Here is a 21,800-nt window from a genome sequence, read left to right on the forward strand (position 1 = left end):
GTGAATGCAAAATACACACACACTTAAACGGGAAGGTAAAGGAAAAAAATCTATAAGCTACCAGGTATGTTTTCTCCAGTTTAAATGTATTTTATGATGTATGGTATAAAATTGGTGTCTATTACATAAAAATACAGCTACATTTCAAAGCTATGGTTCCAAAAGTCTTCCCCTTTTCATAAAGTTACTATCAAATAAAGTGATTACCATTCCTTTGACCTACATTAAAAAGCCAACTTAATGTGAATGAATTACCAGTTAATCAGAGTAAACAAAAATCTATTAAAAATTGTATTGAAGTGCAGTACTTATTACATTGCTAAACGTTAATGTAATCATCTACACAAAAAGTTTTGTTCTTCACTCATTAATAATCACACCCTCAGATATAAACATTTTGCATAAAATTAACACTGTATTCATTTATATTTCTTTCCATTTTTGAAGAGTAACAAATTTTTGATCTCCAATATTACAGCACATTTTAGGAGGAAAATGACTGAATACAAAGGGGTTTTTTTGTTTGTTTTTAAATTTGTGTTCTCCGTGTTTAATATTTTGCTACTATTACTGAAATTTAAATTGAATAGGCTTGGTATTGTCTGCAGAAGAGACCTAATTCCAACCACAGTATGCCTATCACTAGCACACTAAAATTGAGGCCCTGCCCTTGGCCCTGGGGCAGGATCTCTGAGTATCACTGGAAGTGTTGTTCCATATATGAATTAGCAAATTAAAAGAAGTCAAACTTCTACTGTGACTTGTCTAAATCCTACAGTCCCTAGATCATCATCTATAGTTACAGCCCTATGTTTAGGTGTGCTGAAAAGATAAGGAAAAGGGAACTGATCAGAAGATTTGTCTAGCTATGAACTGGAACTACCTATACCTGAAAATGACAGAAACAGCAGTTGCAGCAGTTAAATGCACAAACATTTAATTCAAAATTAATAGATACTATTTGAGCTGCCCAGCATCTCATATTAGAGAATACACAAAAACTGCGGATGCTTTTATTAGAACTGATACTTAAAATTTGATGTCACAAATGCAGGTATAATAAAAACATTATTTATTATAGGCAACTGTCTTTTTAGATGAAGAACGTATGCTCCATTTAGAACTTATTTTGTTAATTATTGCCAAGAAAACAAAACAACACAAAATCCAGCAATCTGTAAACAGTGTTCACTACAAAGGAGTATGCATCATTACCTTAAATAAAGAAAAGTCAAATATCTGAATACCTGTAAGTTCTCACTGAATATTCGAAGAAGTGAGGGTATTCAGGCAGCCTAACGTTATGCATCTGATTTGCTTGTTAGGGAGGATGCATACAGAATATGCTGCTACACAGGCTCCTGGGATGCCATCTATAAATCCTTTATACTTGTATGTTTAGAAATACAATACTTAACACAACCAGTAGAAAGTCACCCAGCATCTTAATATTATTTAACTCACAGTTGAGTTTACACAACAAGAAGCTACTATATTTTAAGAAAGAATAAATATTTACTTGAAAATTATTTTGTAAGTAACATTATATCCTTCTTTCTCTCTTCTGAAAGAACTCCACCCAAGCACCAGTGTGAACTAGTACTCAGTCCAAGTCTGAGACACAAAACTGAAGCACCAGCATCACACTGACATAGTCATGAGACAAGAACAGTTGCAGGAGAGGAAATGGATTTCAGTGAAACTGGTTAAATATCACAGCCATTCTGTTCCCATGACCTTTCAAGGATGAAATCTGACTGATTATGTTACACACACAAGAGGCAAGTGTGACTGGAGGTATTGGGAACCTTATGGGAACATGGTCCCTCACTTGTGGTATGGCCTCTTGGTCCACATACAAAAAGCAATAAGTGCTTTTTTTTTTGGAGGTTTTGTTTTTCTTTTTGTGGGTGGGGGGACAGGGTCAGGCACAGGGGGTGCAGGAGAAAGTAATGGGAACTAGTAATGCTGCGGGCTAGCTTTACAGAAGACAAAGGACAAGAGGATCTCCTTCAGTTTCCTCAAACAGGAAGTAAAAAGCAGAGAGCCTGATGAGGCTGTATTTATCAGGCCAGGTGAGCTTCATTAGCTAATCAGGAGCACATAGAAGGGCTGTTTTAAGTTTAAGACAGTCACACAAGCCAGCGTGCATACATGCTGAAAGACAACAATTCTCTGTGGGTTGGAAAACAGTCTATGCTTTGCCATTCCCCAGAACACTTAGATTTTGACCGTTGTTTTCATACGGTGATCATAAAAGTCTTTCACTGACAATAATTTAACATCCCCCTCTCCATTTTGCCAGACCTTCCACTTACAAGGATCATGCAGCATTTCTCTGAACTACCTCGTAAACAGTGACAGAAGGAATCAAACACGGCTAAACAGTTTGGGAAAGGTATTTACAGAACAGACCTGGCCAAACAAACACCAATGGTTTCTCCATTCTGTTGCACAATTATGCTTCTTGCCTGACCTGGAGGAACCACTTGAGTTTCAGAAGGCAATTCAGTGCCCAAGCCCAGTTAGCCACTGATTTTTCTGCAGAGTTCCACCAAGGGTCCCAATCCGTGAAAGCTGCAACCATGATTTTGCAATATTGACATCTTTCTGCTAAGAAGCTGACTGGGTCCACCAGCTCATTTCATGCAGGCTATCCAAGAGCCGTTAGGTAATAAAGGCTTTTAGTTTCCACCCACCTGGGCTACATTCAAACTGGTGACCTAAGGTGAAGGTCTCCACATCCCATTACTAAACTCTAAAGCCATTTAGTATCCTCATGTAGTAAGCTTTTCCCTGCAGCATAAAGTGAATAGACAGTAAAATCCATCTGTATCTGAGAGCCGTTCTCAAGTTCATGGTCAAAGTCTTTTGATGCAAAAGTACAGATATAGGTTTTCATATATTAATTTGTCTGAATATTTTCTAGACAATACAAAAAGCCCTGTACAAGTAGAAAAAATAAAATACAATATTTTCTTATAAAACCCAAAGTTGTTTACATGAACCACAAAATAAAAAATTGGTATTAGTACCATGCAGAGACTTAAGATCTGATAAAAAGAAAAAATAGCTGAAATTTGATAAGAACTTTATAGCAATTCAAACAATATTAGCAGAATTACCAAGATATTAAAATATATCTATTTTAATAAATTAAAAGTAGAGCTTCATGTCAATTTTATCATTTAATGTTACATTCACATACAGTGAATGCAGTGTTCACTATGTTCACTAATGCTAGTCTTTCATACAGTTTAAAATATTAGGAACTGTAAATTATGTGTGTTAAATATGCCAAGTACTACAGAAGTGGTAATTAATGTATTATTAAAGCAGTTTTAGGAGGAGTGAGAAGATTTTTAAACAGTATGGGTTTCAACAAAACGTATGAGCACATACATTTACAACGAGTTTAATAATTTATTAAAAACAATCTTCTATAAGTTTGTTTTTTTAATAAACATACCATATAGTATGCTAGGTTAAAAATACTTTGTAACATTCAGCCTTGAATTAATCAGATAAAGATGAAAGTGAAGAATTTTGCCATCAGTGTTTCTTACTAAACTCACTCAGTTATGCCTTTCAGCTTGGTATATTTTATATGAAGGATATCTTGTTAAAACAACTGTTGAAGGCAAGTCATGTCATATCAACCACACACCATACCCTATGGGAGCTCAAATGTTCCAAAGTCTATGTTAATATAATCCTCCTGCACAATTCAACTAAGGAAAAATAGCAGTTTCTCAGTGACATGTAAGACTTCATATAAGTACCACATTATCTATATGTCTTCCAGAAATGAGGTAAAGCCATAGCAAGGATTATACTGAATCAATTTGGGAAGGTAAATATTGTTAACAAGCACCATAAAATAGCCTAGTAGATGATTCTAATCTCTATTTATCAACTAACAAGTAGACTGCACTTCTCAACGCAGCTTCCAACAATATATCTGTAGGACAGCAATATTCTCTGGCTCAAGAGACCAATGCAACTTCTCGACAAGGGGTTTGCTGCTTTCTAATGCAAGATTTAGTATGCAATATGCTGTGTGCTTCCAAAGTGGCTTTAAAGAAATGTATCTGGGCTTCTTGCCTATCTAAATCTTTTGAGCAGGTTTTGACCTGGCCATAAAGATTAAGTACTGCCTTTTCTGAGCACTGTTCAGGACGTCTAAAATCTCTTTTGGACTACTTCCTGTGAAGATAAAGTATTTTTCAGTTATAGTATTTTGAACCTCTGGAGCAAAGCACTTTTACAGTCATTTAGATTTTGCTGAAAAAACACAACAACAAAAAAACAAAGATGACAACAAGGAATCTGCTAGATCTGCTGGAGCTTATGGGTTCTTTGTTATTCTCCTGTGTGACACCCAAAACAGACTGAAAACTTCCATGTTACAGGGAAAATAAGGTGCAGACAGAAATGGTCATGCAGATGCTTCTGAATTTTAGTAAGCTAGTCAATCACGAGTCCTTGCCAAGAAAGCAAAAAAAAATCTTATTTTGTTTATTATTTGGGCTAGACCCCAAACCTTTTTTTTTTTTAAATTAATAAAAAAGCTAGACAAAAACTTGGCAGAGTCAGTTCTCCTGTTTAAACAGGCTACTCAGCAGGCTGACATTCAGCTTTTAGACTGCATTTTTCAAAATATTTTCTTGTTACTGACAGAAGCTGCTATAAAAAAATTGTCTCTGCATCCAGCTGGTGATTGACGGCAGGGCCAGAGAGACTGCAGTAGGCTTAAGCAAGGGAAAAGAGCATTAGCTGTGCCACAGTGGTGAAGTAGTGTGAGGTTTACAAGCAATAATAAGGAGAGATAAAAGTATGTTCAGGACATTTTTGAGACAAAAGAGTAAGAGAACACTAATGATGCAATAATAGGCATAACATTAAAATGAATCTCTAGAACTGAAAAACAAAAGCAGGAAAAAGGAAAATTCCATCCTGCTTTCCTAAAATGCTTTAGTGGCAAAAGCAGCATATCCGTCTTGTAGATCTGAAAATTCTCTATATCTTCCAAGGTACTAGACTATCTGGGATTCAAATTTTGAAGCCACAAAAAAGAAATACATTGTCCCTGTCTTTGTGTCTGAGATTACAGTTTTTAAAACCAGTATTTCATTGATTTAAAATTATTTGATTCTAGCCCCTAACCAGATGCCACAGTTTTGCCAAAACCCTGATATATCCAGCCAAAAAACAGCCATGAGAACTCAGCAGTAAGCATAGGTAAGCCTAGGGTTTAAATCTGACTGATAACAGCTAGTGGTAGCCTTCAGTCAGATTTGCCATTTCAAGGACATCTTTGCTGTTCCAGGAAAGAACGAACTGCACTACAGTGAGGGCATTTTTCTTCATCCAGAACACAATTTTAAAACAAACAAAAAGCAACAACAAAAGAGAAGTCACAAGGCAAAGTTTCATTTATGACTGGAAAAGGCACTTCAGTGTTTTACCTACACATTCCTCTGCCACATCCTTGTGTCCCACCTGGCGCCAACCAATAACAGGTAGCTAGTTGTACAGTCAGAGAGGTTAAATTTCTCCACATGGCTTTTCTAGGAGGAAATGGAAAGGAAAGACCTTGCTTTCTTTTCCAGAAAAATTACAACTGCAGTCGGCATGCGTCCAGTGCATGTGACTGACCTGTAAAAGCTAAACTGCAAACTGGTGGACAAATATTTCTGCTGAGTATCTAGTATCTGAATATCTAACACTAGTACATTTGGAAGACTCTTTTCCACTAATCAGGCTGCGGTGTTTGGGTTTTACTATGCCTGAAAGCTTTTAAACCTCCTCTAGTCTATCTTTCATATAGTTTCCTCTGACCAGAGGAAGTTACTTTTATAATTTCTGTGGTACAGTTACACTACTAGGCATGGGCTTTCGTGGTCACCACTGTTTATCCCTGTGAGACAATGCTGGCTTTGTTCTCCAGATGTTAGAAGCATAAGCCCTGATGGCTCTAACCACAGTGGAATTTTGAGCTCACCCCTTCAAGTATAGGCAAAGTTGAAGAAAAGATAGTTTTTTCTATTGGTTACAAAACTGAGTAGCCTTTACTTTCACTAGCATTCAAAGCCAAACACAGTACAGCTTTCCAGTTCTCCCCCCACCCATGAGGTTTGCTTGGGCTTTGAGAAGAGCCCTTTGAGGACTGCAGGGCTCTCCCCTCTGCATGCACCTCTTTTTCCCCTTATCAGTAGCCAGCTTCTGCCTGTCCTACTCTCTTCAGACTCATTTCTTCTGCCTCAGCTGACTTCCATCTGGGACCCTGTTCCTGTACATTGCACAGGTTCCATTTGTCTCAATAAACCTGTCATCCACTCTTCCCCCAAGTGCATTGACTCAGGGCCTCCAACACTGCAGTTTTGAAGACTCAGAGTTAACCTGTGCTCCTTTTTCTACTGCTCTGAGCACTCATCCTATAGGCATGCTCTAAATCAAATAGGAAATATTCATCTTTCCTATTCTATGTGCTTGTGTGCCCCTGAATATATATGCACAGTCTGGCAACCAAGATCATACCTATCTGCAGATGTAATTAGCTTCTCTGGACAAGCTACAGAGTTGAGATGATCCACCTCCCCAGCCTCCCACCAACCACATTCACCTTAACTAACCAGGTCCTTACACCATTACAAACAGCAAGCTTCTATTGCAAACATTCTTACATCTATAGCATATCGACCATTTATATATGCTGTTATCACATAACTAAAGAAATATCTGAAATACATGTAAAATGCTACTGTTCCAATTAGGATTTTATGCACCCAGGAGTTGATGGCTACACAAGGTGCAAGACAGATGATAGACCAGACTTACAGCAATTATAAAGTCGCTGAATATCTGGCATCTACCATCTGATGGAGGCCCGTATATCTAAGATGGTAGGTCTTATGTTGAATTTAAGATGAGTCTTCTTCTCACAATCTGGGAAAACAATTTGTGGGAAAAGCTGCCTGATTGCTCTGGTAGGAACTGAAAGAACTGTGGCCAGTGCTTTGGAAGAAAATGTTTTGTTTTCAAACCACTGTTCATTTTTATGAAATAATAGCAAGCCAGAAAGTAGTTTGTTGGGTTTTAAGGACGGAAGACTCAGTGAAGAAATTTATTTAAGTTATCCAGATTTTTTTTTCATGCAGGTTTTTTTTTTTTTTTTTTTAAGGTAAGGACACGGGTAAGGGATTTTATAAAAGCTCAGCTCCAAAAAGTCATGCATTTGTCAAAGTTGGTATCAAAGAATCTTTTGAATACACGTTCTACTCTTGTATATAAAAAAATCAAGTCTTTTTCACCTTACTAAGGCTTAGATTAAAAAGCATGATTTTTATTGTTCTAAACCTGCTTTCAAATGAATCATTGAAAAAGCCACGTGCCAAAATGCACATGTAATAGCATGACAGTTCATTCTATCACAAATTTTTTCTTCACCAGTGTGGTAAATTACAGTTCTGACCTAAATTTTCATGTTTACTGAGTGGATTGTTTACTACCGTATAATAAACATTGTAACACCAGTATTTGTCTTTTAACTAGTATTTTTGAATCCCTTGCATCTGAGATCATAATCAAATTACACAGTACAGTTCTCCAATTACCTCCCTGGTTCATTATATTTACCTGTTTTTCCCTGGCAGACGCTGTCTGCAGTGCCATCTGGAATGCATACTGTGGTCTCCTGAACACAAGCCTCAAGCCAGGGGAAACGAGGTACATCATTGGAAGTGATAGGCGCATTAAAAACAGTATCAGGCACTAATCTACCCAAGTACTCCTGATAGCATTACAGTGTGCTGGAGTGCCTGCCATAATGAACAATGACCTCCAGCCCCAGGAAGATGGGTAAGTAACTGGGTAAGTAACAGTCAGTGCAGCCAGTGACAGAGGAAGCTATAGGGTAGCCATAAGTAAATAGGAATATTGATTAGAGGTGGGGAGATTTTCAGTATCAAAACTGAAATACAAAGTTGAAAAAGAACAGTAATTTCCTGTTTACAGCTACTACTGCATTTGTTCTAAAACGATTTTCTGTTCTTAATGTCATATTGCCTTTATGCAATATGCAGCATCCATATCAACTCGAACTATGTTCTTTATTCTAATGCAGATGTAAAATTTTACTTAAACACAGCAAGTGGCTGATATTTGCATACATTGGATTTGGTAATCCAAGCTGAGTTTAGTTATCTGTTAATCAAAAATATCCACACATAAGAATCAAAAGCAAGCCAGACTGCAAAACTACAAAGATTGTATTGTGGGTAAAACAATGAGGGGTATGATGACCAACAATGAGCAGTTTTTTTTATACAAAATGCTCTTAGATGAGCTTGTGGAAAAAGATAATATAAAAGTGCTAATACAGAAGAAATTGCATCCCAAAATGAGTTTTAATACATTTCCCGGAATCTGCTCTTATAAAATATCCATGTGTAAACAGATGAGCCTTATACCACATCTAACACACTTAGAACATGCAGGAAAACTACTCTTAGGGCACAGGAGCATAAACAAAGCTTTACTTCCCAGGGCCTGACATTGAAAAGCTAGGAGCATTAGCATAAAATGCTAATTTCAAACATCCTAAGAGCACATGTATCAAGAGCACTCACAGACAGGAGTGAACACCAAGCATCAGAACTGTAGTGTTCTCCAGTAGCAAGAAAAAGAAAGCAAGAAGCCTCCCACTTACAACCTTGAGCATATTGCTGCCACGCCATCAAGACTTGTAGTTAGACACTTGGAAGAGCTGTATGGCAAGTGCCAACTATCCACTAAAAAGTGCTTGGGCAAACAGGACCAGGGAAGGACTTCACCTCCTTAAACTGTCCCTGAGGAAAAGGGCACTTATCCTCATAAAAGCCAGAGTATTGAAGGGTCAGCCAATTCCCATATAAAATTATCTGAACAGCTATGAAATGTGTTTATTCACCTTCCTTATGAATTCTTGAAAGATCCAGATAAGAGAAGAGTCTTCCCTCCATTTGAGGGAGATGAGCTTGTTTTCAACTTAAAATAGAAAGCAACTGGTGTTAACTAGGAAAGAAAAAAGAGCAATTCACTGGTCTGGCCAGCACTGCTTGGACTATTTTAACTCTTTGGAGTGGGCATTGCTGCAGGGATACAAAGTATCTAAACAAAAGAAAATTAATTGGAAACTTAATTGGAAACATACAAAAGTCAGGAAAGTAAATCTAATTGTTGATATTCAGAAATGCATTTCACTCCATTTAGTGGCAGTGTCAATATTTAGATTTCAGTGTAACCTCTAAGCGATAACCTAGGCCTGGAGTGGTTGATTTGCTCACATTGATATCTCACAAAAGGTCTGTTTATAATTTGTAAGTATTCTTGGGGAAGTAGGTGAGGGAGAAAGCATCAACGCTGAAAAAACTACCCAATGAGGTTGCCTTGACCTGTTTGGTAAACTTAACAGATTTTTGCCTGTTACACAGTACCATGCTCCCATAAGATATGAATCTACCAGCTGTGAATTTTACAGCCATTCAGTAGCACGTTATTATGGCTGATTATCTGATGCTATGCCTTTCTAGCAATTTCAATGCCACAGTTACCATTGATGCTGATGCATGGTCTGGATACATGCCTGATGCTCCCCAGGGTGATATGAATCAGAACTGCCTCTGTCAGTCATGCTGGGTCCAGCACGTTACATAACCATCATCAGTAATCAAGCAGCAATGCAGCTATTCTAAAAGCATGCTGCTACCCCTGGAAGCAAGAAAGCCTCTTGCTACAATAGCCATGAAATGCTGTCTTATAAGATCTAGGTGTTGCCCAAAGCAAGCAGCAAGGCATTTTGTCGGACTAGGATATCATCATTAGGTTTCTCACTTCATTTTTGATTGATGGGGTGAAAAAGCTCAGACTACTCTTTGGAGAGTTTTTTTTTTTTTTTTACACCTTTTGATTTCAATGCAAATGAGTTCAACCATGTGAGATTTCATATGGATAGTATTGTCATAATTAAACGGGCAGGTCACAGCATCAGGAGGATCCTACGAAGACCAAAAATAAAATACGTGAAACTACTAAGAAGATTAGGTTTCTCAACCTTAATTCAAGTCTACAAGATGATAAAAAGTGATCTCAAGTGTTAGGAAAAAAATTATGAAAAATGGGATTGATTTCTAAAGACGCTACAGCTCAAGTTTCTTTACCCCAATGATTATTCACCACAAAAGTGATGTAAAAATTCATGTCCCTTCACATTCTACAACAGGAGTCTTATTTTGATCTACATTAGGAGCACTTCGCCAATAGAGCGATTTTGGAACACCACTGTGGCAAAGTCTTCGCATGTAATCAGCTATATCAAAGGTTTACTTTATATCCACACAAGAAAAATCATCAGTTATTTGCAATAAAAGCAATTATCAGTCAAATAAACGTTATGTAAGTAAAACAGTACATGCTATACAGGTTTCTACTGATACAACTTGGTCGACGTGGGACACTACACCACTTAAATATCTTTAATTGACTAAGCTATACCAAAATATAGTATAGACTTAGATTGTATTTTCCTTTTTAAATTAAAATCTCTGAACCAAGATATTTAGTATTGTGCTCAAAATATCTTGATTCATTTTCTATTCCTACTGAAAAACTGCTCAATTCAACTTCCACAGTTAGTAAAACATCAACATCCTTTTTAGTACCCAAAAAGTAGAACATAGCATTCTTGGGGCAAAGAAAATCCTGTTAGACAAAGCAAGAGTGTATGCTATACCAAAAGACAGTTACGAAGCAAAGGCCAGAGACTGTGTAAACAGACTACACATGAGATTTTACTGAGTTATAATACCATAGCTTCTGTGTAAATATATTATAGGGTTTTCTGTAATTTTTACTATTTAGAAAACAAGGGAAAAACAGTATATGCTACAGGTCTGAAAAGAGTTTTACATCTATTACATCATGTTTTCCTTTCATCATTTGTATTTCATTAAATGTAAAATAGAGTTTAAGTTTCAGAATCAGATCCCTTCTACAAACACACTTCTGGCTAAATATTATTGCTGTTGACCATTAACATCTAAACAAGAAGAATCTGAGGCACCTTTTGTATTCATTGATCAGCACTGATCACCCCTTATGCAGGTGACTGGCTGCCTCATCTACAGCCAAGCACAGAAGCATCTGTGACCCTGTGGTGCTTCCACACATCCTGGCCTGAGCCCTCATGGCACTGTGCTGTGCAATCAGGTTACACAAGCTGGTTTACAGCTTGAAAGTTTGTGCTGTCTCCCTTCACCTGGGCTTTCCATACATGTATCACAGTCAACAGCATAAAGTACTGGCCAGAAATAAATTTTTCACTGTGGAAAGGGTAATGCACCACAGCCTCTCTCCCCCAGCCTCTACCTCCAGATAGAATCATAGAATCACTAAGGCTGGAAAAGACCTTCAAGATCACCTGGTCCAACCATCCCCACTACCACCAGTATTACACACTAAACCATGTCTTGAAGTACCGCAACCAACCTTTTCTTAAGCAACCCCCACGGATGGTGGCTCCACCACCTCCCCTGGATGAAGCAGCACGCACAGTAGCTTCCAAGAGGCTACACGCAAGGCAACAGTGTTAAGTGCTCTCTCCCCCCTAATGCTTTGATAACTTCTAGTCTTAGAGGCCATAACAGGTAGCCAAGTCCACACAGCACTGAGGCCTACAGAGTTACCCACTAGGTACACAAATTAGTCATTCCAGTTTAGCAAGAGGGTGGAAAACTGCACAGTACACATCTAGGCAAGGAGACAATTGATCAGCACTGATGAATGCAGCAGCCCAGAAACTCCACAAAGATGTGTAAGGGCCTTGGCTGTGAGTCAGCTGAGGAGGAGCCACACTGCAGTGTCACAGCCAGCTACGGACAGGTACATGAAATTAATTCATTCAACTGCTGCTCGGTTCCCCACAGTCCATTTAACTGACTTTTGTGCGGAAGTAAGGGAATTTCACCTTTTATATAGATGCTGGAAAGACTTTACAAATTATTCCCAGTATACCACACATGCTCTAAATGGTGCAGCCTGATTAAACGGTACATGATACAGCATCTTAGACTACTCTGCATCACAGCCCTCAGTCTACAAGATGGCACAGACCCAACATCATTCATGAAACTGTAAGAGGAAGTTCAATGCAACTATAACAGGAAAAGGTATCTATTTTCATGAATCGCCTGTTACTCAATGAGCAGAAGACTGAGATATGACAGATTATGCGTCTCTTTGTTAATCAGTTTTTTTTGTTTGGTATTTCTGATAAATTTATTTCATAGTTACCAGAAATTAAGGGCAAATCCTAATATCATCTTTGGTTTTATGATACTGCAATGTTTTTTGTTCTTGTTTTTGACAATACAGAATTAGTTTTACACCTAAAGATAATTACAGGTTTTCGCCTTCCTATTGTACTCACATGAAGTATGCTTTCCACTTTCACTCTTTCCCTTTTTTATTTTCAAAACCTTGTATGCATGTGCATGTATGTGCATATGAACATGGAACTTTAAGAAAAACATTAAAAATCTTTTTGTCCATATCTTTTAAAAAGTATAATGCAAGTCTTGTTTTTTTGTAAACCAATTTGTAAACCAAATACACACTTTGCTAAATCTTTTTTTCTCACTGAAGCAGCTTTTTTTTCCCTCTTAGATGGAAAAGAAATCAGCATAAAGTAGCATTATCTACAGTGAAAGTATTCTAGCAAGAATTCAACAGTTTTGTCATATATAAGCTAGAAGTTTAGTGATATTTCTACATCTGAATGTGAAATATGAGTTATGCCATTTTTGTACCATGAAGCTGTACAGCTAGGTGGTAGAATCAATGACTAAACAACTTAAGCCTTAAACAGAAGCAAGTGCTGTGCAGGTCTAAGTTGCCAACCTCAAAAATATATTTTAATTTTTATTTATTTATTTTTTTTTTAGAACTTGGAGCACAATTTTGACGTTTGCTCTGTGAAACCCTTTTGGAAGCAGGGGAAGGGACAGGAGAAGAATGGAGGACAAAAATAACTAAAAAGTAATTTATGGTAAACTCTGAACCTATGTTTCAATAAGTCTTTTTTTTTTTATCATTTCATTATTTAATCTTCCAGTTGTTTGAAAGCAGATCGAGTTCTAAATTAAAGCATCATTTGGAAATTAAGTAAAAAAATAATTTGTTTAGGAAGAAAACTAACATGAAAGGTTTCGAGTTTTCCAAAAGCCACCTCTTTGAACTTCTTTCTGGATTAACACATTCTTTTAATTTGCTAACCATCTGCAAATAACCTAGTTTTCTTTTCCAGAAACAGTTTTTTTTTTTTTAAGAGTGAATTTGTTATTAGCCATCACTACAAATGCACAAATTTTCAAGGGAGAATTGTCTTCTATATTTCAGTGTCACTACGCAAAACAAGCCTTACATTACTTGAAAGAAAGGCTGCTGTCACCTCATACTGCTAAAAGTAAAATGTGCTCATGACTCACTGCCCCCTTTGGTTGCAACTCATCACTGCCAGCAGCCCTAATTTGCTTCCAGCCATTATGACCAACAGCTCTGAAATATGAATTAGACCTACCAAGTACTCCACACAGGGAAAGAGCTCCCTGAGTCCTTTATTCCCTACAGAGTATCCATGCATGAGAATAAGTCAGTGATGTGAAAAAACAAAATCCATCCCAGTAAAATTTGCAGATGACAAAAGATAAAATGGTAAATACCAAGGAGTTGTCAGTTCTACAGATTGCATGGCAGCCTGGGCTCACTTGAACAAGATGTTTTAACATAGCAGAGCACAAATTTCTGTCTAGTAGCTAAGAACACAGATTCCAGATAAAGGCAATATAATTACCTAGAAAGGGGTGCATGGATGATGGTAACTTAATATTAGCATACAGTGCAATGCCTTGGCTAGTGCCACAAATGCAATCCTTTGATGTACACAATTTAACACCGGGTAGCAACAGGTCTGTGTACTTCGCCACCAATGCAGAACCAGAGTCATTGTTTCAAACAGCAAGAAGGTTTTGCCATTTCGTATCTGCAATCCTTGAGTACTACCAAAAGAACAACCAGTGGACTATACCAGTATTCAAACTAGGAAGACTGCAGACAGCTGCAAAGGTGTTCAGACTCTAGAAAAATTGCCTTGCTAAGAACAAGAGTGGAAACCTCTATCAAAGTAGAGAATAAAAGGTCAATTGGTTACTCTGTAAGTATTTAAATGCGGGGAGGGGGGGGGAAGAACTGAAGAATATCATGATTATTAAAGGATTCTTCAACTTCTTAATGCTGGATTTGGTAAGTTTCTGCTACCGAAAGGAAAACTTCGGAATAAGATAAGGTAACAATACTTAATGGAAATGGTAACTAACAGAAAACAGTCCAGCTATAGAAATGCAGGATTTACTCTCACAGTTCTTATAATCAGTATTGTCCTTCTAAAAATGAGCCAGAAGTTGCAGGATTGTGTTAGTTATCTTGTACTGTTCTTCGAAATCAAAAAATAACAAAGAGCTGGAGCTCTGCCTTTCAAATGCATACCTAAAATGCTCCATGATAACTTTGTTACTGAAACCCATAGCTTTTACATATAAACTAAAGGCAGATATTCAGCTTTTAATACTTTGCGAAAAGGAAAAAAAGATTTTTTTCCTAGTTGTGAAATAAATTGCTGATAAATGAAAAGTACTTCTCTTGCTCACTGCTTTCCCAAGCAATATTTTGGGCATAGTAGGTATTAATATTTCTTTATTTGTGTAAAGCAAGGAATTACTGAAAGAGCATGGGAAAACTGAACCCTTGCTGAATACAAAGAGTACCCTGGTAACTGATAATTTGAATTGATCTTTCAATTTCTGAAACCAGTAGCATGACTCAAAAAAACTTTCATATCTGGAATTAAAATGAAATGCAAGAACAACTTCCATAGGCTATCAAAAACTCATCTTAACAGGGAATTAGCAGACAATATTTTATTCAAAGGGTGTGGTCACAGGACCTGACCACCCCGCCAGTTTAACATGGATTGCATGCAAGCAAGCAAAAGGTAATTGTCTAATTGGTCAATTGACCAATATTAAATTCACTTCAGGATTCAACTCAGAATAGATATTATAATTAGACACTGCAAAGCTTAAGTGAATCTTCAAAATCTGTATTGAACTGTAAACTGAATAGGATTTTGTAAACCTGAATAATGTGGCCCTGTACTATTCAGTGGAAGAAAATTCAGGTAACATGTATGTGTCTCCTATTCTCTATTCAAAGTACATTCTACTAATCTCAGAGTAAAATTTAAAACCAGTGCAATATCTATGTCATAATAGAAATACAAGTATGATAAAATTTGTTATTGAAAAGTTATGTTTTTGAGTGCTGTTCTCTTAAATGTTCCAATCAGCCAAGGATTAGATGTTCAACTTAATGCTAGCCAAGTGATCATTAATCATTTTAAAGTGGCACAGCTAATCTCATTTCATACCCAGAGAAAGCCCACTCTCATATTCTACATGCAAGATGACACTGGCTCACTTCTGGATGTGTTTTAAACTCAGTTGAAGACTTCCTCTTTTTTGCTGAAAAAGATATCTAGAACAACCCAGCATAAAAACCCTGCAGATATGCTCAAAACTACACAAAGGTGAAAGCAAAACTAGGCAGCTATAAAAGGGGTAAAAGTTTTGCTATGGAGAGTTCCTAGAGAGAGGCTACAAGAACCAGTAGATTTGTATTAACAGGCCTGTTGCATGAGTTAGCAGCGGCTTCTTTGGCAGATACTGACAAATAATGAATTAAGGTTATTAGCTTTTAAACAAATATATTGTAAGAAGAGGTAAGAGAACACCACCCTAAACACAGATCTACTGTGCAAGACAAAGGCCTTCGCCCTTTACTAAAACAGGCGAAATGAAATAGCACATTTTGCAGTATGAAAACGTGTTGTCTAGCAGGGCCACGAGATTTCTTGGACATGCAAATCAATTTTTTGTTTTATCCATTTGATAAGTAATCCTTAAACTTAAGAGGCTGACAAGAATGGTTTAGCCTTGCACATCCTTTTCTCAGTTGTACAAATATTTATGGGTTTTGAGCCATCAGGGGACCTTATTTAGTCTGGCAAGGTTGGATATTTTAGCATTTACAGGCTTATGATGATAATGTATATATGAACAAGCCATACCTTCCAGGACAAACTGCTCCTCTTATTACACTGAAACCAGTAAGACTTCTTATCTATGCTCATTTCACTAACTTGCAGAGAAATGAAGGGGAAAAGAGCTAATAAAGCCACAGTTGTATTTCCACAACTTAAAAAAGTGAGGTGTTTTCCTTGCATGTTTATTCCATGCTCTTCATTTAAGAAGAAATACCTTGCTGCAGAACACTTTCCTATTCTCTACTTCCCTCTGGAAAAAGACATGACCTTAAGCTTGCTTAATATAGACAGGAAGAAATGAAGAAGAAATGATCCTTCCACCATTGCTTTGGAGATAGTACACAACGGCCACCAAATGGGGAATTTCACCCTCACAATCCAGATAATACTCTGAAGGGCCACTTTATGAATATAACAACTTCAAGGAAAAGAACAAATAACTGAGATATCCTCTGCTTGTACACAACGGACACTCCCTACAGACAAGAAATAAAACATACTTTTCTTGACAAGCCATTATTCCTTGTAATTCAGCAACAAACATAACTGGAGCACGTGCAGGGAGATGCACCATCTCTGGAGATCTTCTACCTAGGCTTTGTTCACTATTTGACACTCCATAAAGGTGAACAAGAGTGCAAAACATAAGTGTCTGAGCAAACAAAAGAAAGGATTTTCAACCTGGGCAAGAGGGAAAAACCTTGGCAGCTTGGTTACATTTTCTTCTCAGTTCTAGCTGACTATTTCTTTTTGTTGTCAATTCTGTCTGACACCATAAAGAAGCTGCACATTCCTGGCTACAGTCGTGTGGAGTGAAAAAGGAAAAAAATGGGGAAATATTCAGGAGTTGGTGGACTGCCAAATTCCAAGGCAGTAACTGATAGGTCTCTGTTTTTACTGCCATAGTTCAAGACATGTAATCTACTTCAAAAAGCACAATGGTGAAGTCTTAATATAAAAAATTGTGGTGTGGTGGTCATTACCACAAGCAAATGCAGAAACAAATTGTAGTTGTTTTCAAAGGTTAGAGCTTTTTAAAATATTTACATTTACAGCCACCTCAAACAACCAAGGTGACAGACAGGGGAGGGGGAAATCTTTTGTTTGGATTTTGGGAAGGGTGTGAGGCACATCATCTTTTGCAACAGTATATTCCACTCTGTTCTGGGTGGTATAAGACCAAACTGTAAGTTAAATAAATAGCCTAGAGTGATTCATATTAACATATTCAATACACATGAAATAGACAAAATATTATTTAATGTAATCATTGGACCAACTCCTCAGGAATGTTGCAGTAAAAAATTGCAATTTTTTTTCCTCAAGTAAAATGCTTTAACTAACCTAAAACTTTAAGAACTCTTAGAAACGTTAGTGCTAGTACATACCAGAAATAAGTTTAACTAATAAGTTACTTCCCCAAATGTTTTCTGAGAAGTATTTCTGAAGTGGAAGGTCAGGGCATGATCCTTTCAGATTTTTACAGAAAGGATCAGAATATCTCAATTTAAATTGCTAAGCAGCTTCACACAAAATATCTTTAATAGGTAGACAGTTAAGCATAAATATGAAGTAGGCTCTCAGCATATCAGCATACTACTTTTTCTTCCATTTAAAAATAGGGGGGGTGGGGGAAAGAAGAAATAAAAAGCCTGTAAGGAAGCTCCATTATAAAAGAAGTTGACGAGTCACATCATTAAAAAACAAAAACAAGCAAGCTTCTAGCAAGCAAGCATTCTCAACATGTACAAACTGCACAGACTGAAGTTTAGAAAGTGGTCATACCACAAGAGTACCAGAATTAAGAAAAGATTAAATAACACTGAACAACTTCAGTAACCATAAAGAACCTTAAGATACTTACAAAGGAACACTAGTTACCAGTTTCCATAGATATATTTCTGTCAGGTATATGATAACATTCTCCAATTTAAAGTTAACTGGAGTCTAGTACAGCCCACAGCATAGCTCTGGAAGACCACTGCACCTGAATGCTGCCTGGGTTCACAGCCAGATACCCTGGGAGGATTGGCACCCCACATTGAGCCTCCTGCTGCTTTTCAGTGCCTGCCACTGCTGTGCTGCCCTAAGCACCTAATTTGAAGCTATTGGTATCATGACTAACAAAGCTGCAGCCCTATCTCCAACAGTAGTGTATAGGTGGGTAAATACTACTTCATACGCAGTTGTCTTATACCAGAAGTTCACATTTGTCTTGCAGCGCTGAAGTATAAGCTTTAAAATGTCATTAATACAGCTTTTATATCATTGGAAATAAATTACCATGGGAAAAAGTACCAAAAACATCCATTGGAAAGAATACAAAGAATGCCTCAGAGAACTTAAATAGCACTAAAGTACCACCAAGTGGGAAACTCCACTAATCAAAAAGCACTCTTCTCTGTAGAAAGGCATAGCCATTAGTTTTCAAAAAATAATCTATGCTTTCACCTCACTTGTGGAACTGGTCAATATAGTACTTAAACCAATTCACATAAGGAATTTCAGACTTTGACAAAACAGACATGAATTATAACTGCCTCATTGCCTGTCCAAATTTTTTCCTTTTTGGGGAAGTTGAATTTGACATTGAGGGTGGCAGGGAGATCTATTGAGCCAATAGATATTTGCTACTGTATATGCACCTGTAAGTGAACATCTACTACCCTGTCTTGTGGTCAACACTGCTAACTGTTTTAACTATACTGACTACAAAGTCTACCTAATTTCAAACATTAAAATAATCCGGTATTCTGCATCACTATATTTTGCACTCAAAACAAACTGTGCCAAGTTCTTATTTCCACAAAGTTTCAAAATCTTCAAGTTGTTCTAAAACCTGATATAAATAGTGTACAACAAATCTGGTTTTAAACATTTAAACAAATGAATACATTTTTATGGTTACTGAACTGAAGTTACAAGAAAAGTAAAATCATAAAAGTTAAGCTCTATGCTGACATTTACAGTCATGCTAAAAGACTGCTTAAATTACCCTGGACACTGCTTATTTACAGAATAAGATAGGAAAACCAAAATGTAAAAAAATATTTATAAATCAATGTAAAGCATAAATATCTCACACCAAAAGTAGGTATGAACACAAGAAGCCAAGCCAATATTCAGATTTCCGTTTTGGCTCAAAGTTACATTAATGCTATAATTATAAAGAGAAATCTACATTTCTCTTTATCCTCTCACTCCTCTAAACCAAAATGATACCCTTGATTTACTCAAAAGCACCAGTTACTTAATGTGTGTATGGTCTTAGCTTATATATACACTGAAAATGTCACAGAACAAACAGTAATGGAATAAGATTGGACGAGAATGTGACCTGAAAAATTACGAGTATGATGGCCTTACTGAAGAAACATTTTGTTCCAACGCAAGTACAACTGACATTTAGAAGCTAAGGGTTGTTTTTTTAAATGGTTTGTTATACACAAGAAAATAGTAACAAAAAAAATAAGAATATAGTTGGAGTATGAAAAATAAACACCAAGTGACAGAAAGCTTCAAAATTCAGTAAGATTACAGAAAACTCATAATGCATTTGCAATATATTAATACAAAATCATCTGTATCTGTAAATATATACTTTTCAATTCTACATAAAAATGGGTTATTAAATCCTTACTGCAGTAAAATAGAAACTTTACTGATAGACTGCAGAAGAAACATAAGCACATTACAGTTGCCTGCCCACAGTAACAGCACCTTTGTCAGAAGCTCCGGTAACAACCTTTAGTTACACACAAAAGTGGGCTCTGTTAGGGCAACGGACAAAGGCAAATGACTGTAAAGCAAGAGGACTCAACTTCAATTTAACTGTCCTGTAAGGTACATACTAATTAGCTGCAAAGCTATGAAATCCTAGCTAGCATGTTAAGTCTGCTACATGACAGTATAATTTGACTTCTTAAAGGATTATGCAAATTACAACTCATCATTCCATTACACGACTGAAAAAAAAAGTGACAGCTAATTTATACATAACACACCTTTCAAATCCCTAAGATGTCAAGCACCTGTGCAATACATTTTGCCTAGATTTTCTAGTGTATACATTCTTGTTTATTGCACTGTACAGAAGCATACCTAACAGATGTAGCAAAGTCATAGGGTCTTTTATTTGCTTTCTAGCTTTTAGAGCACAATCCCAAAGAATTAAACAGCATATTTCTGTCCCTGTTTTAGAGGTTTTTTTACATAAGCAGAGGTATAAGGTTTCAACGCGTGTAATTTCTGAATAGCGGGAGAGCACGAGCACTAAATGCACGAGCTAGATGCAAGACTCACACAGATTTCAACATACTTCTGGTAGGTAGATTCACAGTAGATTCCGTCATATCTGTAGATTTTCCTACATTCTGATTGGTTGGGCAGAGGATGCTGGACAGTTATTCTGTAGAGGCATCAAAAACAGATAGACATGACTAGAGATTCTCTACAGGTAACTGTAATGCAGGACAATCAGTATGTTGAAAGTGATTTATTTATAGTTTGCTGTAAGCATCTTTCTGATCTCTTTAAATCAACTGCCTTGTGCACATAACATCCAGAGCTTCCACTTTTCAAAAGTTGCACTGAGAGTAAACTAAACTTCAGTTCTCCAAAAGAATGGTACTTTTCCACCCCCCACCATCAAACGAAAGGGGAAGTAGTAAAGAACTTTATGAACCAAACTGATATTTCACAAACTTTGTGTACATAAAATAGTGCTTATAAAACTGATGATTTATTTTTTAGTGTTGCAATCCTTCCTGAGGCAGGACATCCATTTATATCAGCAGGGAGTTTGTCCAGACAAAGACCAAATAACCCTCCAATTTAAAATGTCAACAGCAATTCACACATTTGCAGAGAATGAGGATGTTGTGGCATTAGGAGGACTGTGATTGAAGGTGCTCAGCACCATCTGAATAATGCCATATGTTCTCGGATTGACTGAAAAAATGAAAGTGATTGGCAGCAATCAGGAGGTGCGCAGCATCTTGTAAAATCAGGCCCTAAAAGATTTGTCAATCATTCTATTATTTATCCCTCCCCAACTCCCTGTTAGCAGAAAATATAATTTGGCTATAAAAATTCAATGTTTTTAAAATATACTTGGGAATTGCACACAAAACAGTACCCACTAATTTCCTTTAAATTTTTTTTCCTCCTCTCTTATCCTGACTATAAACACATTTTAGATTCTTTAGCATCTTCCAGAAATACTTTTGTCTCTTTTAATATAATTGTAGTTAAACTAAAATATAAAATTGTGAAACTTATACAAAGTTTTCAAATGTTGAATTTTAAGCTGTGAAAGATATTTAAGTATTCTTCTTACTACAAGATTTTTTTTTTTTTTAATTTTTAACTATTAAGTATATATAGCTCTCAACTAGTCATTTAAAATTGTGTGTTTTAACAGTAATTTGATTGTGGAGGTATGATAAAGTGAGCATTATTAGGTAGCAACAAGCTTTGCAAGAAAATGGAAAGTTTTCTACTGTGGAAACTGAGGGCCTTCCTTAAGCCTGCACCTACACAGAGCGGCAAGTACATGCATCTTCAAATCTTAACACAGCCCCATTCCCCTAATCATTTAAATTGG

The 21,800-nt window shown here is 36.7% G+C and overlaps 1 protein-coding gene across 10 annotated transcripts in view; it reads right to left on the reverse strand.

Moving 5' to 3' along the window:
* Positions 1–21,800, reverse strand: part of NPAS3 (neuronal PAS domain protein 3) — a gene marked incomplete at its 5' end in the record, with an annotated part of 615,455 nt that overhangs the window by 511,415 nt on the left and 82,240 nt on the right. For 6 of the 10 annotated variants that reach the window (XM_080592648.1, XM_080592646.1, XM_080592652.1 and 3 more), the window contains one exon: positions 20,514–20,603. The exons of the other annotated variants lie outside the window; for them this stretch is intronic. In XM_080592648.1, coding sequence (XP_080448774.1) covers positions 20,514–20,603 — 90 coding nt within the window. The remainder of the gene's footprint in view (positions 1–20,513; positions 20,604–21,800) is intronic. 10 annotated transcript variants of the gene reach the window in all.

This window comes from Anser brachyrhynchus (assembly GCF_964034855.1).
Source record: "Anser brachyrhynchus genome assembly, chromosome: 5".
Lineage (NCBI taxonomy): Eukaryota > Metazoa > Chordata > Aves > Anseriformes > Anatidae > Anser > Anser brachyrhynchus.